Below are 18,079 nucleotides of genomic sequence, written 5' to 3'. Positions count from 1 at the left end.
CAGAGATGAAAATTAATATTGAATTGCTTGAAATGTCAATCTTCTGAGTGAGAAAAGTGGATACAGTTACAGTTTAATTGCTTTCTACCTCATGCAAAAGAACACAGCCAAACAGAAATTGTTTATCTCAAACAAAATGCAAGGTGCAGGTTGGGGAACTTTCTTATGTGTGAAATGCACATCAGTGAAGCGAAAAGGCACATCCGTGGGCTGCTGCTTGGGTTTTGGTGGTGGTGTTTTTGGCAGTCACACTGAATCTAGGCTTTCCTGGGCCACTGCCACAAGATTTTGCAACTTTTATGACTTGCATTCAGAATTTAATCTTAAGTAATACTGAATGTAAATACAAACTCATAAAACCTATAATAAAGGCTTTAAGGTTTATATAAACCTTAAAACGTTATATGGCATCATTTAAAATTACCACTATCATCTAGATAAGCTGTCCTGGTGCAATACTGAAGATGATTCTCTTGAGATTTTGGCATTTAAAATATAAATACAGGCATTTTCCAGGCATTTCCCCACAGGTTATTCTACTACAAGGAATAGCTGATCTAGGGCTGGGTTGTGGTTAGTATTTGTGAGGCATCTTGATCTTATTTTATGGAAGTGAAATGCTGTGTAATTCTTCGACTTGGCATTACAATGAAACATAGATCTGTGAAAGTGGTATTCTTGGTTATCCTAGATCTAAGCCCGTATACAGTTAGTTCTGTTGTTTTGAGTGACAATGAAAAATTGTAGTGCTTTTTCACTAATTGCCCTTGCAAAGTCTACAGAGCTAATTAAAGGGGAGCAGGACATTACTTACTCTGCATTATCAGAACAACTTCTGATGGGATACTGCTTGCTTACCTTCAGTCACCCAAAAGTCAGCCATTGAGTCTCTAGTTACTTCTCTAGATTCTCACACAGGACCCGTTCCACCATTAAGATCCAAGACTTTAGGTGATAGAGGTAAGTGGGATGAACACGTGGAGGTGCCATTTTCTCTCTACTGTCCACAGCAGAAACCTACCCCAACTATCTGAAACATAATTTTTTTTTAGATGGTTCACGGTAGTGAAAAACTCCTCCAAATCCAGACAGCTGTACTTGGGCAACACGGAAGTTCAGACGTAAAAGACTTAATCTAGTCTTGAAAATGCTTGATCTTGACTTTGATACTGAAAATGAGAATCCAGTTTTGCCAGCCCTGTTTTTTCCCCTAAATCCCTTCACTTTAGAATGTTATTTAATAAGAAATGACTGAGGAAGGAAACCTTTCCTAACGTATATAACTACCAAGTCTGCTTGTCAGAAATGTATTTGAGATAAACTGGAGCAAAAGGCAATGCACAAGTGGCTGAAGGCACATGAAAAGTCAAAATCTCCTTGACACAAGGCTTTTACACTGTAATGGAAAAAATACTTATCATTTAAACTTTTACCAGTTTAAATTCCCAGCTAACTTATGTATACAACACTAGAAACCAGGGAGTCTGGGCTTTGCTACAGAGGTGTTATAAAACATCAAAGCTTAATTATGCATTTACTACCTTAACTAACATCTTTCTCTTCACTGATACAGATTAAGAAGCACTAGCTATTAATGCATGACCATATCTTCAATTTCCTAAATCAACTTATTGTTGACAGCCTCTTCTTATTCAGGTAATTGTAATATAGGTTTTGCACAGCTCAACTATTAAAAACAACAAGTGCAATAAAAACTGACACAAATTAAACAAATTGCAGCATATATTCTATCTTCACCTTCTTCTGAACAAATGTCTGTGTTTCCTGATTAATGCTTTCTGGCACCTTGTGCATTGCGAATTTATGTCAATTTAACATTTCAGTGACTAAGATACTTTATAAGTAAATTAAAAATTCAATAAAAACTTCGGTGTTTCTCAGATTCTTGCGAGAAATTCAGAAGTGCTCACATTCAAAAAGGAGAGAAAACTGCATGTAGACACTCTAAGTGGGATGAAAGTTGCATATTTGATTTAATCATCTTCCACTCCATCCCCATATTCTCTATCAATGTACATTACTAGGACTCAGAACTTCTTATAGCTGTTGTTGTAACTACAGAACTGAACACTGTTTTCACTTGGATTTATTACGAATACTGAAACAAAGTTATGGTCTTAAAATGTGGCCATGATCTAAGATAGGAGAACCCTATGTAGTTACTTATGCTCCAGAAGAGTCATGTTCTGCTGTGAGAATGCAAGTCCTTGTTTCTGACGAGTTTTCAGCCTAACAGCTGAAAGCAAATCTTTCCAAATGTGAATCAATATCACACTTTGAAATAACATACCTGACCCTGCTTTGAGTGCAAGGCTGGGCAACACGACCTCCTGAGGTTCCTTCCAACCTGAAGTATTCCGCTAGTGTAACAATTACAGTTGTGAACTCCTGAGATATATTTCAAGCAAACTTTCTCAAGCTTAGCAACAAAACTTTGAAACAAACACCAGTTATTTCAGGCACCCAAATAGATCCACGCTGCTCATGAGATGGCAAAGCATACACTCAGTGGCAATTTACAGATCCCCTAGAATTTTTTCATCACTCAACAATGGTGAGACAGTAATACAGGGTGAGATCCATTTTATCATGTTAGATAAACCAGATCACTTTCTGGGAGTCTTTCTCTCTCAGTCAACTATGAGGGAGTCTAATACAGGTATCTTATACAGGACAAGGCACTTTTAGACACCTAGCAAGACGAAGGTTCCAACACACATTAAGTAACAACTTAATTGATAAGCTATCCTTGAATTTTGTGTATATCTTATAACCACATTACCAACAGATGAGTAATGAATTGAGAATAATTCAGTACTGACACCTTGTAGCCCCCAACTCAGGAACGCTTATTAAAAAATGACCCCTGTCACAGGCCCTGCTTCAGGACTTGATTCAACACCTTGTGAAGGTGGCAGAAACTGTACCACTAACTTCACCTATCTGAATCATGCTTTTACATCGGTAGCCACAAAAAGGATGTCTTAAGTATTGCAACACTTCAGTTTATCCCACCAAACTCCCTAGAATCTAGAGGCTTGAACAGACACGTGGATTCTCCACACATTTTAAGGGTACAGATACATAAGGACGTATCTTCTACACAGAACAAGTCAACAAGAACCTTTATGTGGCATTGTCCTCCTTTTTTTCCAAGGGTGAGTGATCAAAATACTTCCAGTCTCTAATCTTTTATTTAACCACAAAAATACAGGCCAAGAGGCCAAGAGAAGAATGGTGCTCTTGAATTACTAGTACAATATTTCTCTCAATCAACATTGACCCAGAACAGCATTAGAAATCACTGTCAGGATAAGATAAAACTGATAGAAATACCTGAGCACAAAACCGTGCATTGAAATTTTATAAATTTTACCTCCAGTTCCGTATTCACTCCAAAGCCCGTACCTTATGGACTTATCACTAAGCAGTATGAAATACCATACCAATACAAGTTCCAAACTGTACTTCAAGAGGGCAAATCCTATATTGTACATATTCTGCTGTACACGAATAGTGACAAATTTCTCATCTGGGGCAGCTTGAAAAATCAGCTTAACTCTTCTGAAAAACCACCTACTGCACTTTAAAATGCCACGATAATTGTCATTTAAAATCAAAGGTAAATGCCGTGCATATACAAGAACAATGCAAATGCAAATTTTGGGGACAGAAATTCATCCTTTAAAAATTTCACTGACAGGGACAGTCTGTACCTGCTTATGTAGGTAGAATAACAAGTCACATAGTTTTCAATTAACTGTGCATTTCATATTGTCTTCTGTTAAAGAGGTCGTGGGTGGCAGCAGAGAGGAAAACTGTTGGCTGTGTTTCAGGTAAAAGAAAGATGAAGCTGGCTCGTTCCCCAGGATTGAATGGGGAATCTCAGTTCAGAAAGCCTTTTCACATGCAGAATGGGGACAGGGAATAGCAAGAAGGGAGGCTGCTGCACGGGTGCTGGCTGGGAGGCTCTAGGGAGGAAAAGAGAGTTCATCTAAAGTAGAACACAGGTTTACAGTGCAGGCTCAGATGATCCACAGAAAGTTTCCTAGAAGCCCAGAGGACTGTGTGGAAGGTGTCTGAATCAGAAAGCCACTGAACGTTGCTGGAACAGACAACAAGGAAACAATTCATCCTGCAAAGATGCTGTTTACAGGAGACAGATTTATTTTCAAGCCTTTCTGCCCTGCCCAGCTCATCCAAGTTTCCTCTATGTAAAGAAAAAAACCTTATTCTAAGTTAGCAATTTTTTGACATCATTCCAACCAAGTGTGGCTTTAGAGAATAAAGGCTGTAGGTGTGCTCACTGTAGGGAAGCTGGTGGGACAGCTCCGGCACGAGGCGCTGGCCTGACTGGCATCCTGCCATGGCACTGCCAGAAGCAGCAGGTCTGCAGCTAATCCTCAAGTTAAAATCGACATTCCTGGGGGACGAAGAATAATGCCATATCCTCAAATTAAAGCACCTACATAGCGCTGAGGGACACAGAAAGACGGGTTTGTTATTCTACTTCTCCCTCCTCCCCCATTTTTTTTGGAGAGAGAGAGGGAAAGATAAATGAAGAAGGAAGGAACATGGGGATGACAAACTGCACAGAGGTCACCGACAAAGCTCTTGGAGGACCTGTGGGACAAAACTGATTTTCTTCTAAGTGAACAATCAGAAGCAAAAATAATTTGATTTTTGGCCAACTCAGAGGCATCTAGTGGGGCTGGGGGGAGAAGCTAGTTGGCCCCATGGAGAGGCTTAGCAGAGACAGAACCTGCTTCAAGGAAGGAAAACAAGCCTTCCAAAATGCTTACAGAGCACGTGAAAAGAAGCAGGAAGACGCTGGGGTACCAGAGGGACACAGGGGTGCTGTGCAGCTTAGACTGCTGAAACCAAAGAAGAACAAAACAGGGAATATCAGTGGTGGGTCTTCTCAAGACCCACAGAACCACCTCCCTCAGCTGTGGCACTGCTAAGAGAGAGAAAAGGCTGAAAAGTCTTCCCATGGGGTGCACTCTTGGGAAGCAACACAGAGTGGGTACTATTTCACACACAGGAGGGCCCTGAAAGGTGAGTGGAAAATAAATGTGGTCTCACTGTGACCAGGAATGCACCTGGGCAGTATGCCCAAGGAAGGAAAACCGGGTGCTGGATTACTTAGTGCCAGTACTAAGTAGGCCAGGTTTACCACGTCTTTGTCTGAGTGCAGTTTAATTTTGGGAAAGAGAAAGATGAATATGCCCACTGTCTAGGCCTAGAGACACGTAGCACAATGCAAAAGCAATGGAGAAGGAAAAAAAAAGAGGGTCCTTTTAAGGACATGGAGCATGCTTGAAATAAAACCCAGGAAGAAGACCTCACTATAAATAAAATGCTGTTATGGGGATGGCTCAGTAAATTATAAGAGAAGCCTGGCACCAACCTTTAGTGATATAACAACACACTTGATACATCTGTGTGAAAAACAAAACAGATTGGTCAATTCAACGAAGTCTAGAAAGAAACTTCTGGCCATTTAAAAGAAGAGTCTTTTTGTTTGTTTTGTAGCTTGGCACAGGTGGGTCTGGATTTTAGCAAGCTTTCTGATATATTTGCCAGATGCCTCAACACTGATTTATGGGCTGCTTGGCAGCAGCAGAAGGAAATATTTCATTCTCTGGTACATTTCAGTAAAAACTTGTCAGCCGGGAATGGAACCACAGCACCACTGAAAAGAAAGCTTTATAGATGCATTATAAAAACCCAACCAACTCAGTTCTACTTATGTAATTTTACTATATATACAGTTGGAAAATTCACCTTTAAAAAAGATTATCTTAAGGGGGAAATTCCAGTTTGTGAGGTAGAGTTTGTCAGCACAAGAATATGATGCACAAACAAAAACAGCAAGGAGGAAAGATAAACAGGATGTCGATTCTGCTTAGGCAGAAAGATGCCTGAGCGACTAACCTGAAGAAGCCTCTTTTGAGTCCTCCTTTCCATAACAACAGGTAAGGCATCATAGAATATGTGGAACAGTAATATTCACAGAAAAAGACTGCCTACAACATGAGTCAAAATCCTTGACCACTCCAGGTGTTCAGCATTTTTGAAAATCAGCTCCATGATATGCCCTATTTGCTAAAAAATGCCCAGGAACAAGAGAAATAATGACTATTATTACTGTGTCTTTGAAGTTCAATGATGAAAGCCAAAGAAATGAATATATAAAGATCACAGCTGAAATGGTTCAGGAATTATAGTCATAACTTTCCCTGTCATATTGGCATGTCTGGACTTTTTTTAAACCACAGAAAATTTGTATTGCAGTTATGAAGTACAATTCCCCAGAATCACCTTACGAATGACTTAAATCTAAGCAGCACTGTACAGACATTACAAGTTGGCTGCATAAATAAATTTATTAGGTAACTATTTTCAACAGACATTTTCCACCTTTGGAAATTCACCTTTGCTTGTATCACACGTTCTTCAAGAATTTAGTAAAATATTAGAATGTTGAGGTGGTGCAAGCTTATTATCCATAATTTACCCAGTATTTTGAATGGTACATCATATTAAGACAGCTCAATTTCACATGTATAGCCTTACTTTCCTAAATGAAATTTGCAGATTTGGGAAGGAAATAAAACTTTCCATTAAAAAATAATAATCCGAGCACAGAAAAGGCAACCATATATAGTCTAATTCATGGCATTACAAACCATGTTTATACTCTGTAAATTCAACTGTAAAGAGTTTTTTGTGATGTCAATAAGTAGGGATAAGGGATTACAGAAGATAACTCATTATGAACATGGTTTGTGAACCCTGTAGGGGCAGTACCACAAATAAAGGAATAAGATGTTAGATTAAATAGAGATTACGACATGCTGTAGACTGAATGTGGAGGTGGGATCATGAAAGGAAAAAAAAAGGTCTGTTATTAATCCAGATTAGATGGCCTGATATATGTGCTTCAACAGTAATTTCTACTTTAAAATTCCTAGAAAACAACAAAAAAACCCCTAAGAACACATATGCAGCATCCTGATTCCTGAAAGCTGAACCTAATACATAGAACAAATCTAATTGCATGCCGATTTTATCAACTATAACACGAGCAAAAGCAGAACAAGCAGGCTGGTCTTGCAGCTAAAGCATCAGTCTTGAGTTCAATCCCCGGGCGATCACATCAGGTTTACATTATTCACCAACCTCTACCTCTATTTGCTTCACAACATTTTGTCAGTGACGTCTCTCTAGTTCGTACATTAAGTGAGGGGAGTGATTGCCTTTTTTTAACAGCTTGCGGAGCACTGCTGTAATGAAGCACTAACCCTGAGATAGCACTGCATACAAACAATAAAACATTATGATCAAAGTATCTATTTGTGGTATTCTGTAATTAAAAGCAGAGGAGGAGAAGTATGCTGTAATAATAACAAATCAACAAGTTAGCAAAAATGAATAAAAATATGCTCTGAAGGTATAGAAGAAGTAGAAATAATTTTGTCATGGCTGTTGAAATTGTTCAAAATCAAGGAAGTGATTATTTTTCAACAATAGAACATGAAAATAAAGGTTCAACGATTCAGTGTTTGGATGAATTTCAGCTAAGAAACCCCACCAAGAACCTAAACAAAATTAAAAAAAAAAAAACAAAACTCCAAGATGTTTGGTTACCATACCATCAGAATTCAGGGGCAACAATGATTTATGTAAATTATTGTCCTCTCCTTAACTGTATATGTGTTTGTGAATCAAGCATCTCCCTTTTCTCTTGCTGGAGCCACTAATCTGCCCAGTAGAATTCTTGGAACCATCTTAAATCTTTATGATTTGTCACATCATGACCCCAAAATTATTTGCAATAGATAATCTGAGGATCAGGAGTGGCTGCTCTGCTTAGATCCTTGATCTGGAAGACACAAGTGCTGCTGCCAGCCTAGGAATGAAGTGCTAAAGCAGAACAAAGCCGTTGCTTTTCTTCTGGAGATTACAGTATGACAGACCAGGAAACATTGCACGATGTTTAATTAATTTAACAATTCCTTGCAATATAGCACTAAGCTGTCACATAAAATCTGAATATGACACATTAGAGAAAGAATTAAAGAAATTGTGCTAGAAATGTGAGAATAATTGTTTTCATTGTGCTCATTCTGCTGCAAACTGGGAAAAAAACCCCAAACCCACAAAATACATAGATTGTTTGGAAAGCACGTACCTATTAACTCCTTATTTCTGACATCTAAAGCCATGTTTCGTAAAGCTGTAGCAACTGCACATACCACCCGGTCATTGTCTATTCGAAGCAGTTCCACCAGGATTGGCAATCCTTTTTCTTTGCGGACAGCAGCACGGATGTACACTGACCACTGTAAAAACACATGGGAGAGTGTGAAGAAGAAAGTGAGAAATCCACTACAGAAAGCAAGGCATCTGAGGTTATAACAGATACAGAGTAAGGGGTAAAGCAGCATCTGGATGCAAACTCAAAAGAGGGGAAATAATTGCATTTATGATGCTAGGCAACCACTTGATTTGGAAATCTGCACTCATTTTTTATGGTGGCATAGACATTAAATGATGAATTGACTCTACTCCCAGCACACCTGGTTACATTTTTACAGCCCAAGCCTGCAGACTACTTGCTTTGCATCAGCATTTCCTATGCAACATCTAATGATGCTTGTTCACTCCTAAAACAACAAGATTTATATTACAAAATATATATTACAAAACACATTCAGGAGGTCTGAGTATTTCTCTGTTATTACCATAAGGACTATTCAGTCTAAAAACATGAAAATGCTGCTAGAATTTCTCTTGTGATTGTCAGCTTGTTCAGAGGGAAAAATGAGGACAACTATATGTCTGGTTTTGGCACCTGTAGTGGTTCCAACCGGAAGATTACTGTACACCAAGGAGTTAGAGATTCAGATGAGAGTTGACCCGAGGGAGGTCCAGGCATCTGCTGTGCCGTGCTGCATGTATCACATGGCTGCGGGATAAACCCAGTGGCTGATTGTGTTGGAGAAGCCTGTAGGCATCTCCCACTTGGAAGCTGATCATGACACCACTGTCATGCCCTTGTCTTTATCTCAAAGTGAAGCAGATTGTTCTCATGTGAACAACCTTTTTGTTTGACAATAGAAATGATGATTAGAGTTGTTTACTTCTAAGAAAATCCTCTAAGAGCTCTAAAGACTATCATGCCAGTGAACCTCTCCATGGATGGTATCTGTGCAGCATGCCATGACCAGGAGGTCCATCCAATGCTGCACAACTTGGGGTTCCCAGTACCTGAGGGATGAAAGATTAACTATACTATCCTCTTCTTCATTCCACTGCTAGCTCCAGAAGTCAGAAAAAATGTAGAGAAGACCAAAACTGTGACCTTGTAGTTTTAATATCTATGGGTATTGCCAAATTTGAGATGTTTGGTCACCTGCAGGACGTGCAGGTCATCTCAGCACAGCCTGTTTCAAAACAAACCATCTACTAGGCATATATTCCTTCCCACATCCTGAACTCTTCTCTGGAACGTTCATAAAGTTCATGTTCATGCTCCTTGTACTGATAGTTGAAAGGAATTTATTGAAGCAGAGCTTCCCCCTCCTTTCAGTGCAATGGCATGGATGCTTATCCTGCCATTGTACCTGGAAGGTGAAGGCAAAGTTCTCGAAGCCCTTAACCTTTGAAATATTTCAACTATTTCAGAAACCAGAATGATAAGCCTTAGGTTTTTCAGATCATGATGACCCTTCTCTTTTGATAAACCTTCCTTGAAGAACAGTTAGATCACACCTTGAAGAACAGTTACATCGCAATAGCATTCCTCCATAAACAGAAAGAGTAAAAACAAATTCCATGAAACAAACCATTAGAAAAAGGTAAGCACACTCACTGTCAGCACATCATGCTTAACCTCTGCATACGGCCCCTACTTACCACAGTTGAAGTGCACACTTTAAAAGCTAGCATCTGTTTATACTATACACAGGTGCCCCGAATAGCAAAAGCCAGAATACGTTTTATGATAAGAACAGCAGATACAGAGACAGACAAGGGCTGCAATGTTGCAATATCTGGAGTGGAAATTCATTCCAGGTGATGTCATTCAGAGGAAATTGGGAAAAAGGAAAAGAAACCAGCATTTAAAGAATAGTATTTTATTATTTCTCCTCTGTAGTTACTATGCATAGCAAAAGCCAGCTGGCTGGACTTCGCTGTAGACGAAAGAGATAATGGTTACGATAAGCTTTCAAGTCAGGTAAATGGGACATGGGGTTCTCGGCATCACTAACACAGTAATATAATATGTCTAAAATGTAAATGTGCCATCATTTTCTGCAGCAAAGCAAATAGTTCTTAGGTGAGAGAAGTAGCAGGATTCTTGATTGATCTTATTCTATGCTCTCTCCCCTAGTCTCTTCTCTAGAACCAGTGTATAGGATGATCATCAGATAAAAAACTAAAGCCCATCTTAAGGATCAGTGAGTTTAATAGAAAGTATCTCCTGAAAAATAATTTCCTTCCTATAACTTGATTTTAATGGGATATTAAATATAAAGGATACTATGAAAACACCAAATTAATCCTTCTAAGCTTCCTGTTTTAATAAACATGTATTTACCTGCCAATTAAACACACTCTCGCCTGCAGTTGGGAGCACCCAAAGCAGTAGCTCTTTGCACTTAACAACTCCCATTGCAGTGTTTTCTACACCTCTTCCAGGGGAGGCCTCCGCTGTGTCTGCTGTGATTACAAGGTGACTGCTGGAGTGAGAGTTCGTGGTAGCAGTGAGACGGTTTTGAGAAAGGAGTGAGCCTGTCTGGTTGACGTGAGAGTTCAAGCTAGCAGACAGTATATTGAAAGATGCTGTTGTTCATTGCAAAAGTACATTGCAGATGTAGTGCCTCCAATACGGATTACATGGGGAATCACTGGGGGTGCTTCTTTTTATAAAAAAACCCCTTATTTATGTCTGTTCAATACCAGAGAGAATCTAAAATGATCTTATATTCACCATATTATAAAAACCTCCATATTAAAACCTCAATAAATAGTCTTCCTTCGATTTTTTTTAGTCAGCTACCAAGGGAAAACAAAAGCACTTGTTTTATGAAACCCAGGCTTAGAACAGACTTCTTGGATTGTAGTATTTTCATCATCCATTCCAAAACAAAAGTCTAAAAGAAACAAATTAAGAAATTGATTTTTTTAACCCTAGGGAGAGCAGAATATATTGTAGGAGAAACACTGAAATAACTCAGTATGAAAAAAAGAGAAAATACAAACTTCCTTACTGAATAAATGACATGCAAGCCTTCAGCATCCGTAATGAACCAATTTGATCACAATCGTAAAAAATACCACTCCTAAGTTTTCATAGGGGAAAAATCCAGATATAATGTTTTACAGACACACATATGCACACACATACATAAAATAATGGGAGAAAGAGAGAAAAGTATGTATGAAACCTCCCCTCTCCCCTGTGCATTCCTCCCCCCCAGCTCTCTCTTTCCAGCGAACGCCATCTGCTTTGGGAAGAGTTCACAGGCTCCTTGATGCGTGATTTGCTATCATTTCATCTGTGTTTTCAAGTCATGCACCTTAGGCAGAAAGACAGAAACGTCTATTAATTGTTTCAACGGTCTCCAGAGAACTTTCCATGAGGAAAGTGGTAAGAACTGTCTGTGTCTCTTTCCTCAAGCTGCCAATTAGGACAAGTCTCTGCAAGCAATTACGCTGGGCTGTGAGGATTTCAGGAACGCTCAAATTGAGATGCCTCGAAACGGTTACTTTATTCTCGCAGAGAATGGAAAAATTGATTCGCTCTTGCATGTACTGATGATCCTTTTGTTTGCCTAAAGCCATCGTGAAATGTGCCTGCATTTCCACACTGCAGGTCAATTGCTAATATGAGCTCAGTGGATTATAAAAGAGAAGAGATGAATAATCATAAAAAAAGAAAAGAGACAAAGAGTTTGTTGCCTGTCAGTAGGTAAATGAAGCACTCTGCCAATATACTCAATCATCCTGTTACTCCACAAATCAGTGGCAGTGTCAACGATCAAATAACTGTTCAGTTTGTAAAGAGAAAGGGCTCCTATGGGAACAGCAAACACTTTAGAAGGAACAAGGAGCCAAAAACTAAAATAAAATCATTATTGTTGCATAAGATTGCGGCTAAATTATCAGAGACAAGCACAGGAACCACAATCTGTGCCTGAATACTCTTTACAGATAATTGAATTCGGGGGGCATGACTACTATACATCACTTTGAAGGTACCTAGTGCACCTCTCTGTCCACTTTCATTAGTAGTTCCCTTTTTTGTCTTAGTAATTAAGTAGAAAAATACAGTAAACTGGAAAATTATTTTTTAGTTTGTCACAGTTATTATTATAAAGGACCCTTTCCAGAGCTGAACGCCTCTAGGGATTAAGATTACATTAGGCTGAAACTCAACAAGAGAGTAATTAATCTAGATAAAACTTACTTTTTTTTTTTCAGAAAAATTGAAAAGCATTTAGGCAGTTAACTCCTTTTCGTGTTTCATATACTTTCTTTATTCCCCTATGTAGCACCACCACAGGAGACCAAACTAAAAATGAAGAAATTTCCAGCACAAAATGAAAAAGGAAAAAACCCCACCAAAATAAATGCACAAAAACCCCCCAAGGATTACCAACAATTGTATACACTCGGTATTTTGAACGGGTTCACTTTCCTGCCATTTGACATCTGTTACCAGAGTACCTCCAGAATATCTCACCATCACATACTTCAGTTTTGACTAGAATTTGCATTGTATTGGTACAGTTCAACACTGTGACTCAAAGACTATTGAGATACTGAATATTAAAGGAAATTGCTGAGACATAAACTACAAAATGAAAGCCAAATCAGGGCAGCAAGCATGACAAAGCAAACTAAATTCCCAACAGAACAAGGAAGATTAGAGAGACTCAGAATTTGCTAGCAGAGGCTTAGAAAGGGGTTGTCTGCTCACAGTAGTGGAACAACAGACCATGGAAGAGAACTGAATGTCGAATAACCAAAGATCAGTGAGTAATCAAAGATCAATATTCCTCTTTGCCTGCTCATACTCAATGTAATACATGCATTAGTAAAAAAAGATAATATTTTTACATTTTACATTCCACTTAGAAAATTACAGATCTCCTTTACTCCAATAACTTTACTGGGATCCCTGAGAAGTCACACCACCTGACAGAGAGCAAGGCTCTGAAATCTTGGTTATCTTATTGCGATTTCTGAAGAGAGTAAGCACTTCCAGGGACTTTCTGCTCCCTGACTGCAGTGTTTTGTTCTCAGACATGATCACATCTTGTAGGCCACCAGTAAGTTCTCTACATCTTTGTGCTGAGACAAGAGAAAAGTATTAACAGGTTAACGTCCTCTTGCTCCATGGCCTTAGTCAAGCTTAAAGAGAAAGGAAAAAATCTGAGTAAAGGTATATAGTTAAATAAATAAATTAGAGAAAACTAAAATGGTGTTAACAGAAGATATCTTAAATGTCTGAGGAAGGTAAAGTTCAGAAAGGACTGCCCTTGCACCTCATCATTCTTGGTTGTATTCAGAATTATCTGAGAGCCATTACAACGACTTTTCCAAACATTGTACCTGATATCATTAAAAAAGAAAGGCTTTGAGACAAAAGTGACACATCTCATGGGAAGCAAACTGACCGAGTATAGTACGGGATTACTCTGAACGTAAATTCACCATGAGCTACTGTGCTCCCATTCCACAACCTGATGTCCATGCTGATCTCATGATGTCTATGACACGGGTGTTTGCAGCAGCAGGTCTTGCTTTTTGAATACTATTCTGTCCCTTAAACCTTGTCTTCCTTCCTACGGAGCCAATACGTTTCCCTGTATTAATTGATTCTTCCTCATCTGCAGTAAGGATTCCACCCAGGTAAGAATTCCTCACAGAATAAAGCATTAGTTATTTAAAAAGGTTGCCTTTGTTGATTATATGATGCGTTATAAGTGGTCTTCTCCATCCTATCACAAAAGGATTCATAAATTTAGTATTTTTGGGGAAAATGAATGTAAGCCTTTTCACTGTAATCCCAAAAACTTTCTCCTGGAACAGCCCGATGAAACTCCAAAGGGTTAATATGTAAATAACTAGAGTCATCAGAAAAGTCTCACAAGGAACACAATATGTTCTTCCCTGATAAGAGGAAGATTGATAACCTAGATGTCTGCTGCTTTAGATAATAATTACTCATTATCTGCAAGTGTCTGGATGGTAAGGAGCTTGAAATTCTTTTCATACTACTCTTTGAAGTAGCTGCACTGACCTTGTGACTGAATCAGTCCCTTTTATGTATGTTTTCAGTTTCCTTATCTAATAATTTACTTAATGGAGCTCTTGCTCCCATGAGAGTCAGATTTCTCTAGGATGGAATTAAGAAAATAAATGTAGTTGCTTGCCTAAGGAACAAAGACCAAGATCGCATCTAGCTATCTCAAGAGATCAGGCAAATGATCCATAAACCCCATTCATATGGGTATTGTACCTGTTGGGGATCAAAGGCAGGGACATTCAGCTATCTAACCAAAGAGCCTTATCATTCCCTGCTGAGTATGATCAAACATGGATGTGAAAGGAAAGGAGGCAGAAAGAACTAGCCAAGGAATGCTACGGCGTCACACGATTGCAAGACTTAAACAGAGCAGCACTTGTTCCTGATGTTAAGGAGCTCAAGAAGAAAGGAGGGGAATCAGCAGAACTGCTACCTTGGACTGCCGTATGGCAGACTTTGGCTTGTTTAGGAGCCTGGTTGACAGAGTCTCTTGGGAGGCAGTCCTGAAGGGCAAAGGTGTCCAGGAAGGGTGGACAGTCCTCAAGAAGGAAATCTTAAAGGCGCAGGAGTGGGCTGTCCCCATGTGCTGAAAGACAAGCCAGCAGGGAAGACTGGCCTGGCTGAACAGAGAGCTTTAGCTGGAACTCAGGAAAAAAAGGAGAGTTTATGACCTTTGGAAGAAGGGCCAGGCTACTCAGGAGGACTACAAAGATGTCGTGAGGCTGTGCACGGAGAAATTAGAATGGCCAAAGCCCAACTAGAACTTAACCTGGCACCTGCTGTAAAAGACAATAAAAATGTTTCTATAAATACATTAGCAACAGAAGGAGGACTAAGGAGAATCTCCATCCTTTATTGGATGCAGGGGGAAACATAGTGACAAAAGGATGAGGAAAAGGCTGAGGTACTTAATGCCTTCTTTGACTCAGTCTTTAGTAGTAATCACAGAATCACAGAATGTTAGGGATTGGAAGGGACCTCGAAAGATCATCTAGTCCAATCCCCCTGCCAGAGCAGGATTACCTAGATCATATCACACAGGAATGCGTCCAGGTGGGTTTTGAATGTCTCCAGAGAAGAAGACTCCACAACCTCTCTGGGCAGCCTGTTCCAGTGTTCATTTACCCTCACTGTAAAGAAGTTTTTCCTCATATTTATGTGGAACCTCCTGTGTTCCAGCTTGCACCTGTTGCCCCTTGTCCTGTCAAGGGATGTCACTGAGAAGAGCCTGGCTCCATCCTCATGACACTTGCCCTTTACATATTTATAAACATTAATGAGGTCACCCCTCAGTCTCCTCTCTTCCAAGCTAAAGAGACCCAGCTCCCTCAGCCTCTCCTCATAAGGGAGATGTTCCACCCCCTTAATCATCTTCGTGGCTCTGCGCTGGACTCTCTCTAGCAGTTCCCTGTCCTTCTTGAACTGAGGGGCCCAGAACTGGACACAATACTCCAGATGCGGCCTCACCAGGGCAGAGTAGAGGGGGAGGAGAACCTCTCTCGACCTGCTAACCACACCCCTTCTAATACACCCCAGGATGCCATTGGCCTTCTTGGCCACAAGGGCACACTGCTGGCTCATGGTCATCCTGCTGTCCACTAGGACCCCCAGGTCCCTTTCCCCTATGCTGCTCTCCAACAGGTCTGCCCCCAACTTATACTGGTACATGGGGTTGTTCTTGCCCAGATGCAGGACTCTACACTTGCCCTTGTTATATTTCATTAAATTTCTCCCCGCCCAACTCTCCAGCCTGTCCAGGTCTCTCTGAATGGCTGCGCAGCCTTCTGGTGTGTCAGCCACTCCTCCCAGTTTGGTGTCATCAGCAAACTTGCTGACAGTGCACTCTATTCCCTCATCCAAGTCATTAATGAATATATTGAATAGTACTGGTCCCAGTACCGACCCTTGAGGGACTCCGCTAGACACAGGCCTCCAACTGGACTCTGTCCCATTGACCACCACTCTCTGGCTTCTTTCCTTCAGCCAGTTCACAATCCACCTCACTACCCAATCATCCAGACCACACTTCCCCAGTTTAGCTGCGAGGATGCTGTGGGAGACCGTGTCATACGCTTTACTGAAATCGAGATAGACCACATCCACAGCTTTACCATTATCTATCCACCGGGGTTATGTCCTCATAAAAGGCTATCAAGTTGGTTAAGCATGACTTCCCCTTGGTGAAGCCATGCTGAGTGCCCCTAAGGATCCCCCTGTCCTTGATGTGCCTAGAGACAGCACCAAGGACAAGTTGTTCCATCACCTTTCCGGGGATGGAGGTGAGGCTGACCGGTCTATAGTTACCTGGGTCCTCCTTCTTGCCCTTTTTGAAGACTGGAGTGACATTCGCTTTCCTCCAGTCCTCAGGCACCTCTCCCGTTGCCCATGACTTAGCAAAGATGATGGAGAGTGGCCTAGCAATGACTTCCGCCAGCTCCCTCAGCACCCGCGGGTGCATCCCATCAGGGCCCATGGATTTATGGACATCCAGATTGCTTAATTGGTCCCTGACCCAGCCCTCATCAACCAAGATAGACTCCTCCTCTATCCTGACTTCTTCTGGGGCCTCAGGGGTCCGGGGCTCCTCAGGACAGCCTCCAGCAGTATAGACAGAGGCAAAGAAGGCATTCAGTAACTCCGCCTTCTTTTTATCCTCTGTCTCCAGGGCCCCCACCTCATTCATCAGTGGGCCTACATTGCCTCTAGTGTTGGTTTTACCTGCAATGTATTTGAAGAAGCCCTTTCTGTTTTCCTTGACCTCTCTTGCAAGGTTTAATTCCAAGGAGGCCTTAGCTTTCCTAGTTGCCTCCCTACATCCTCTGACAACAGATTTATATTCCTCCCAAGTGGCCAGCCCCTCCTTCCATGATCTGTACACCCTCTTCTTCCACTTGAGTTTGCCCAGCAGTTCCCTGTTTAACCATGCAGGTCTCCTGGTACCCTTTCTTGACTTCCCACCTGCTGGGATGCTCTGATCTTGAGCTCGGAAGAAGCAGTCCTTGAATGCTAACCAACTATCTTGGGCCCCCTTACTTTCTAGTACCCTGTCCCATGGGATTTCCCCTAGCAATTGCTTGAAAAGGCCAAAGTTGGCCCTCCTGAAGTCCAGGGTTGCGATTCTGCTAGCTATTCTGTTCCTGCCACATGAGATCCTGAACTCTACCATCTCATGGTCACTACAACCAAGGCTGCCCTCAACCTTCACCTCTTCAACCAGACCCTCCTTGTTAGTGAGAACAAGATCCAGCAACGCTCGTCTCCTACTTGGCTCATCCACCATTTGCATCAGAAAGTTATCATCAATGCACTGGAGGAACCTCCTGGACTGAGGATGGCTGGCTGAGTAGGCCTTCCAGCAAATATCAGGGTAGTTGAAATCCCCCACAACAACCAGGCCCTGTAATTGAGAGACTGCTCTCAGCTGCCTGTAGAAGGCCTCATCAACCTCCTCATCCTGATCTGGTGGCCTGTAATAGACACCCACAACAGTATCACCCCTGCCAGCCTGCCCCTTAATTCGCACCCACAAACTCTCAACTCGCTCCTGATCCGCCCCTGGACAGAACTCAATACATTCTAGCTGCTCACTCACATAAAGAGCAACTCCACCACCTCTCCTTAGTGGCCTGTCTTTCCTGAACAGGACATAGCCATCCATGACCACATTCCAGTCATGCGAAGTGTCCCACCAAGTCTCTGTAATTGCCACTAGATCACAGCCCCCCGACCGAA

General features: G+C 41.0%; 1 protein-coding gene across 1 annotated transcript in view; it reads right to left on the bottom strand.

Annotated features, from left to right (window-relative positions):
• CTNND2 (catenin delta 2) overlaps positions 1-18,079 on the bottom strand; it is a 570,838-nt gene that overhangs the window by 69,402 nt on the left and 483,357 nt on the right. The window contains exon 15 of the mRNA XM_068395844.1: positions 8,219-8,369. Within this exon, the coding sequence (XP_068251945.1) occupies positions 8,219-8,369 (151 nt within the window). The remainder of the gene's footprint in view (positions 1-8,218; positions 8,370-18,079) is intronic.

The sequence above is a fragment of the Nyctibius grandis genome, chromosome 3, assembly GCF_013368605.1.
Source record: "Nyctibius grandis isolate bNycGra1 chromosome 3, bNycGra1.pri, whole genome shotgun sequence".
In the NCBI taxonomy this organism is placed as follows: domain Eukaryota; kingdom Metazoa; phylum Chordata; class Aves; order Nyctibiiformes; family Nyctibiidae; genus Nyctibius; species Nyctibius grandis.
The sequence above is the reverse complement of the archived record's forward strand: the minus strand, read 5'-3'. Positions and strand labels throughout refer to the sequence as shown.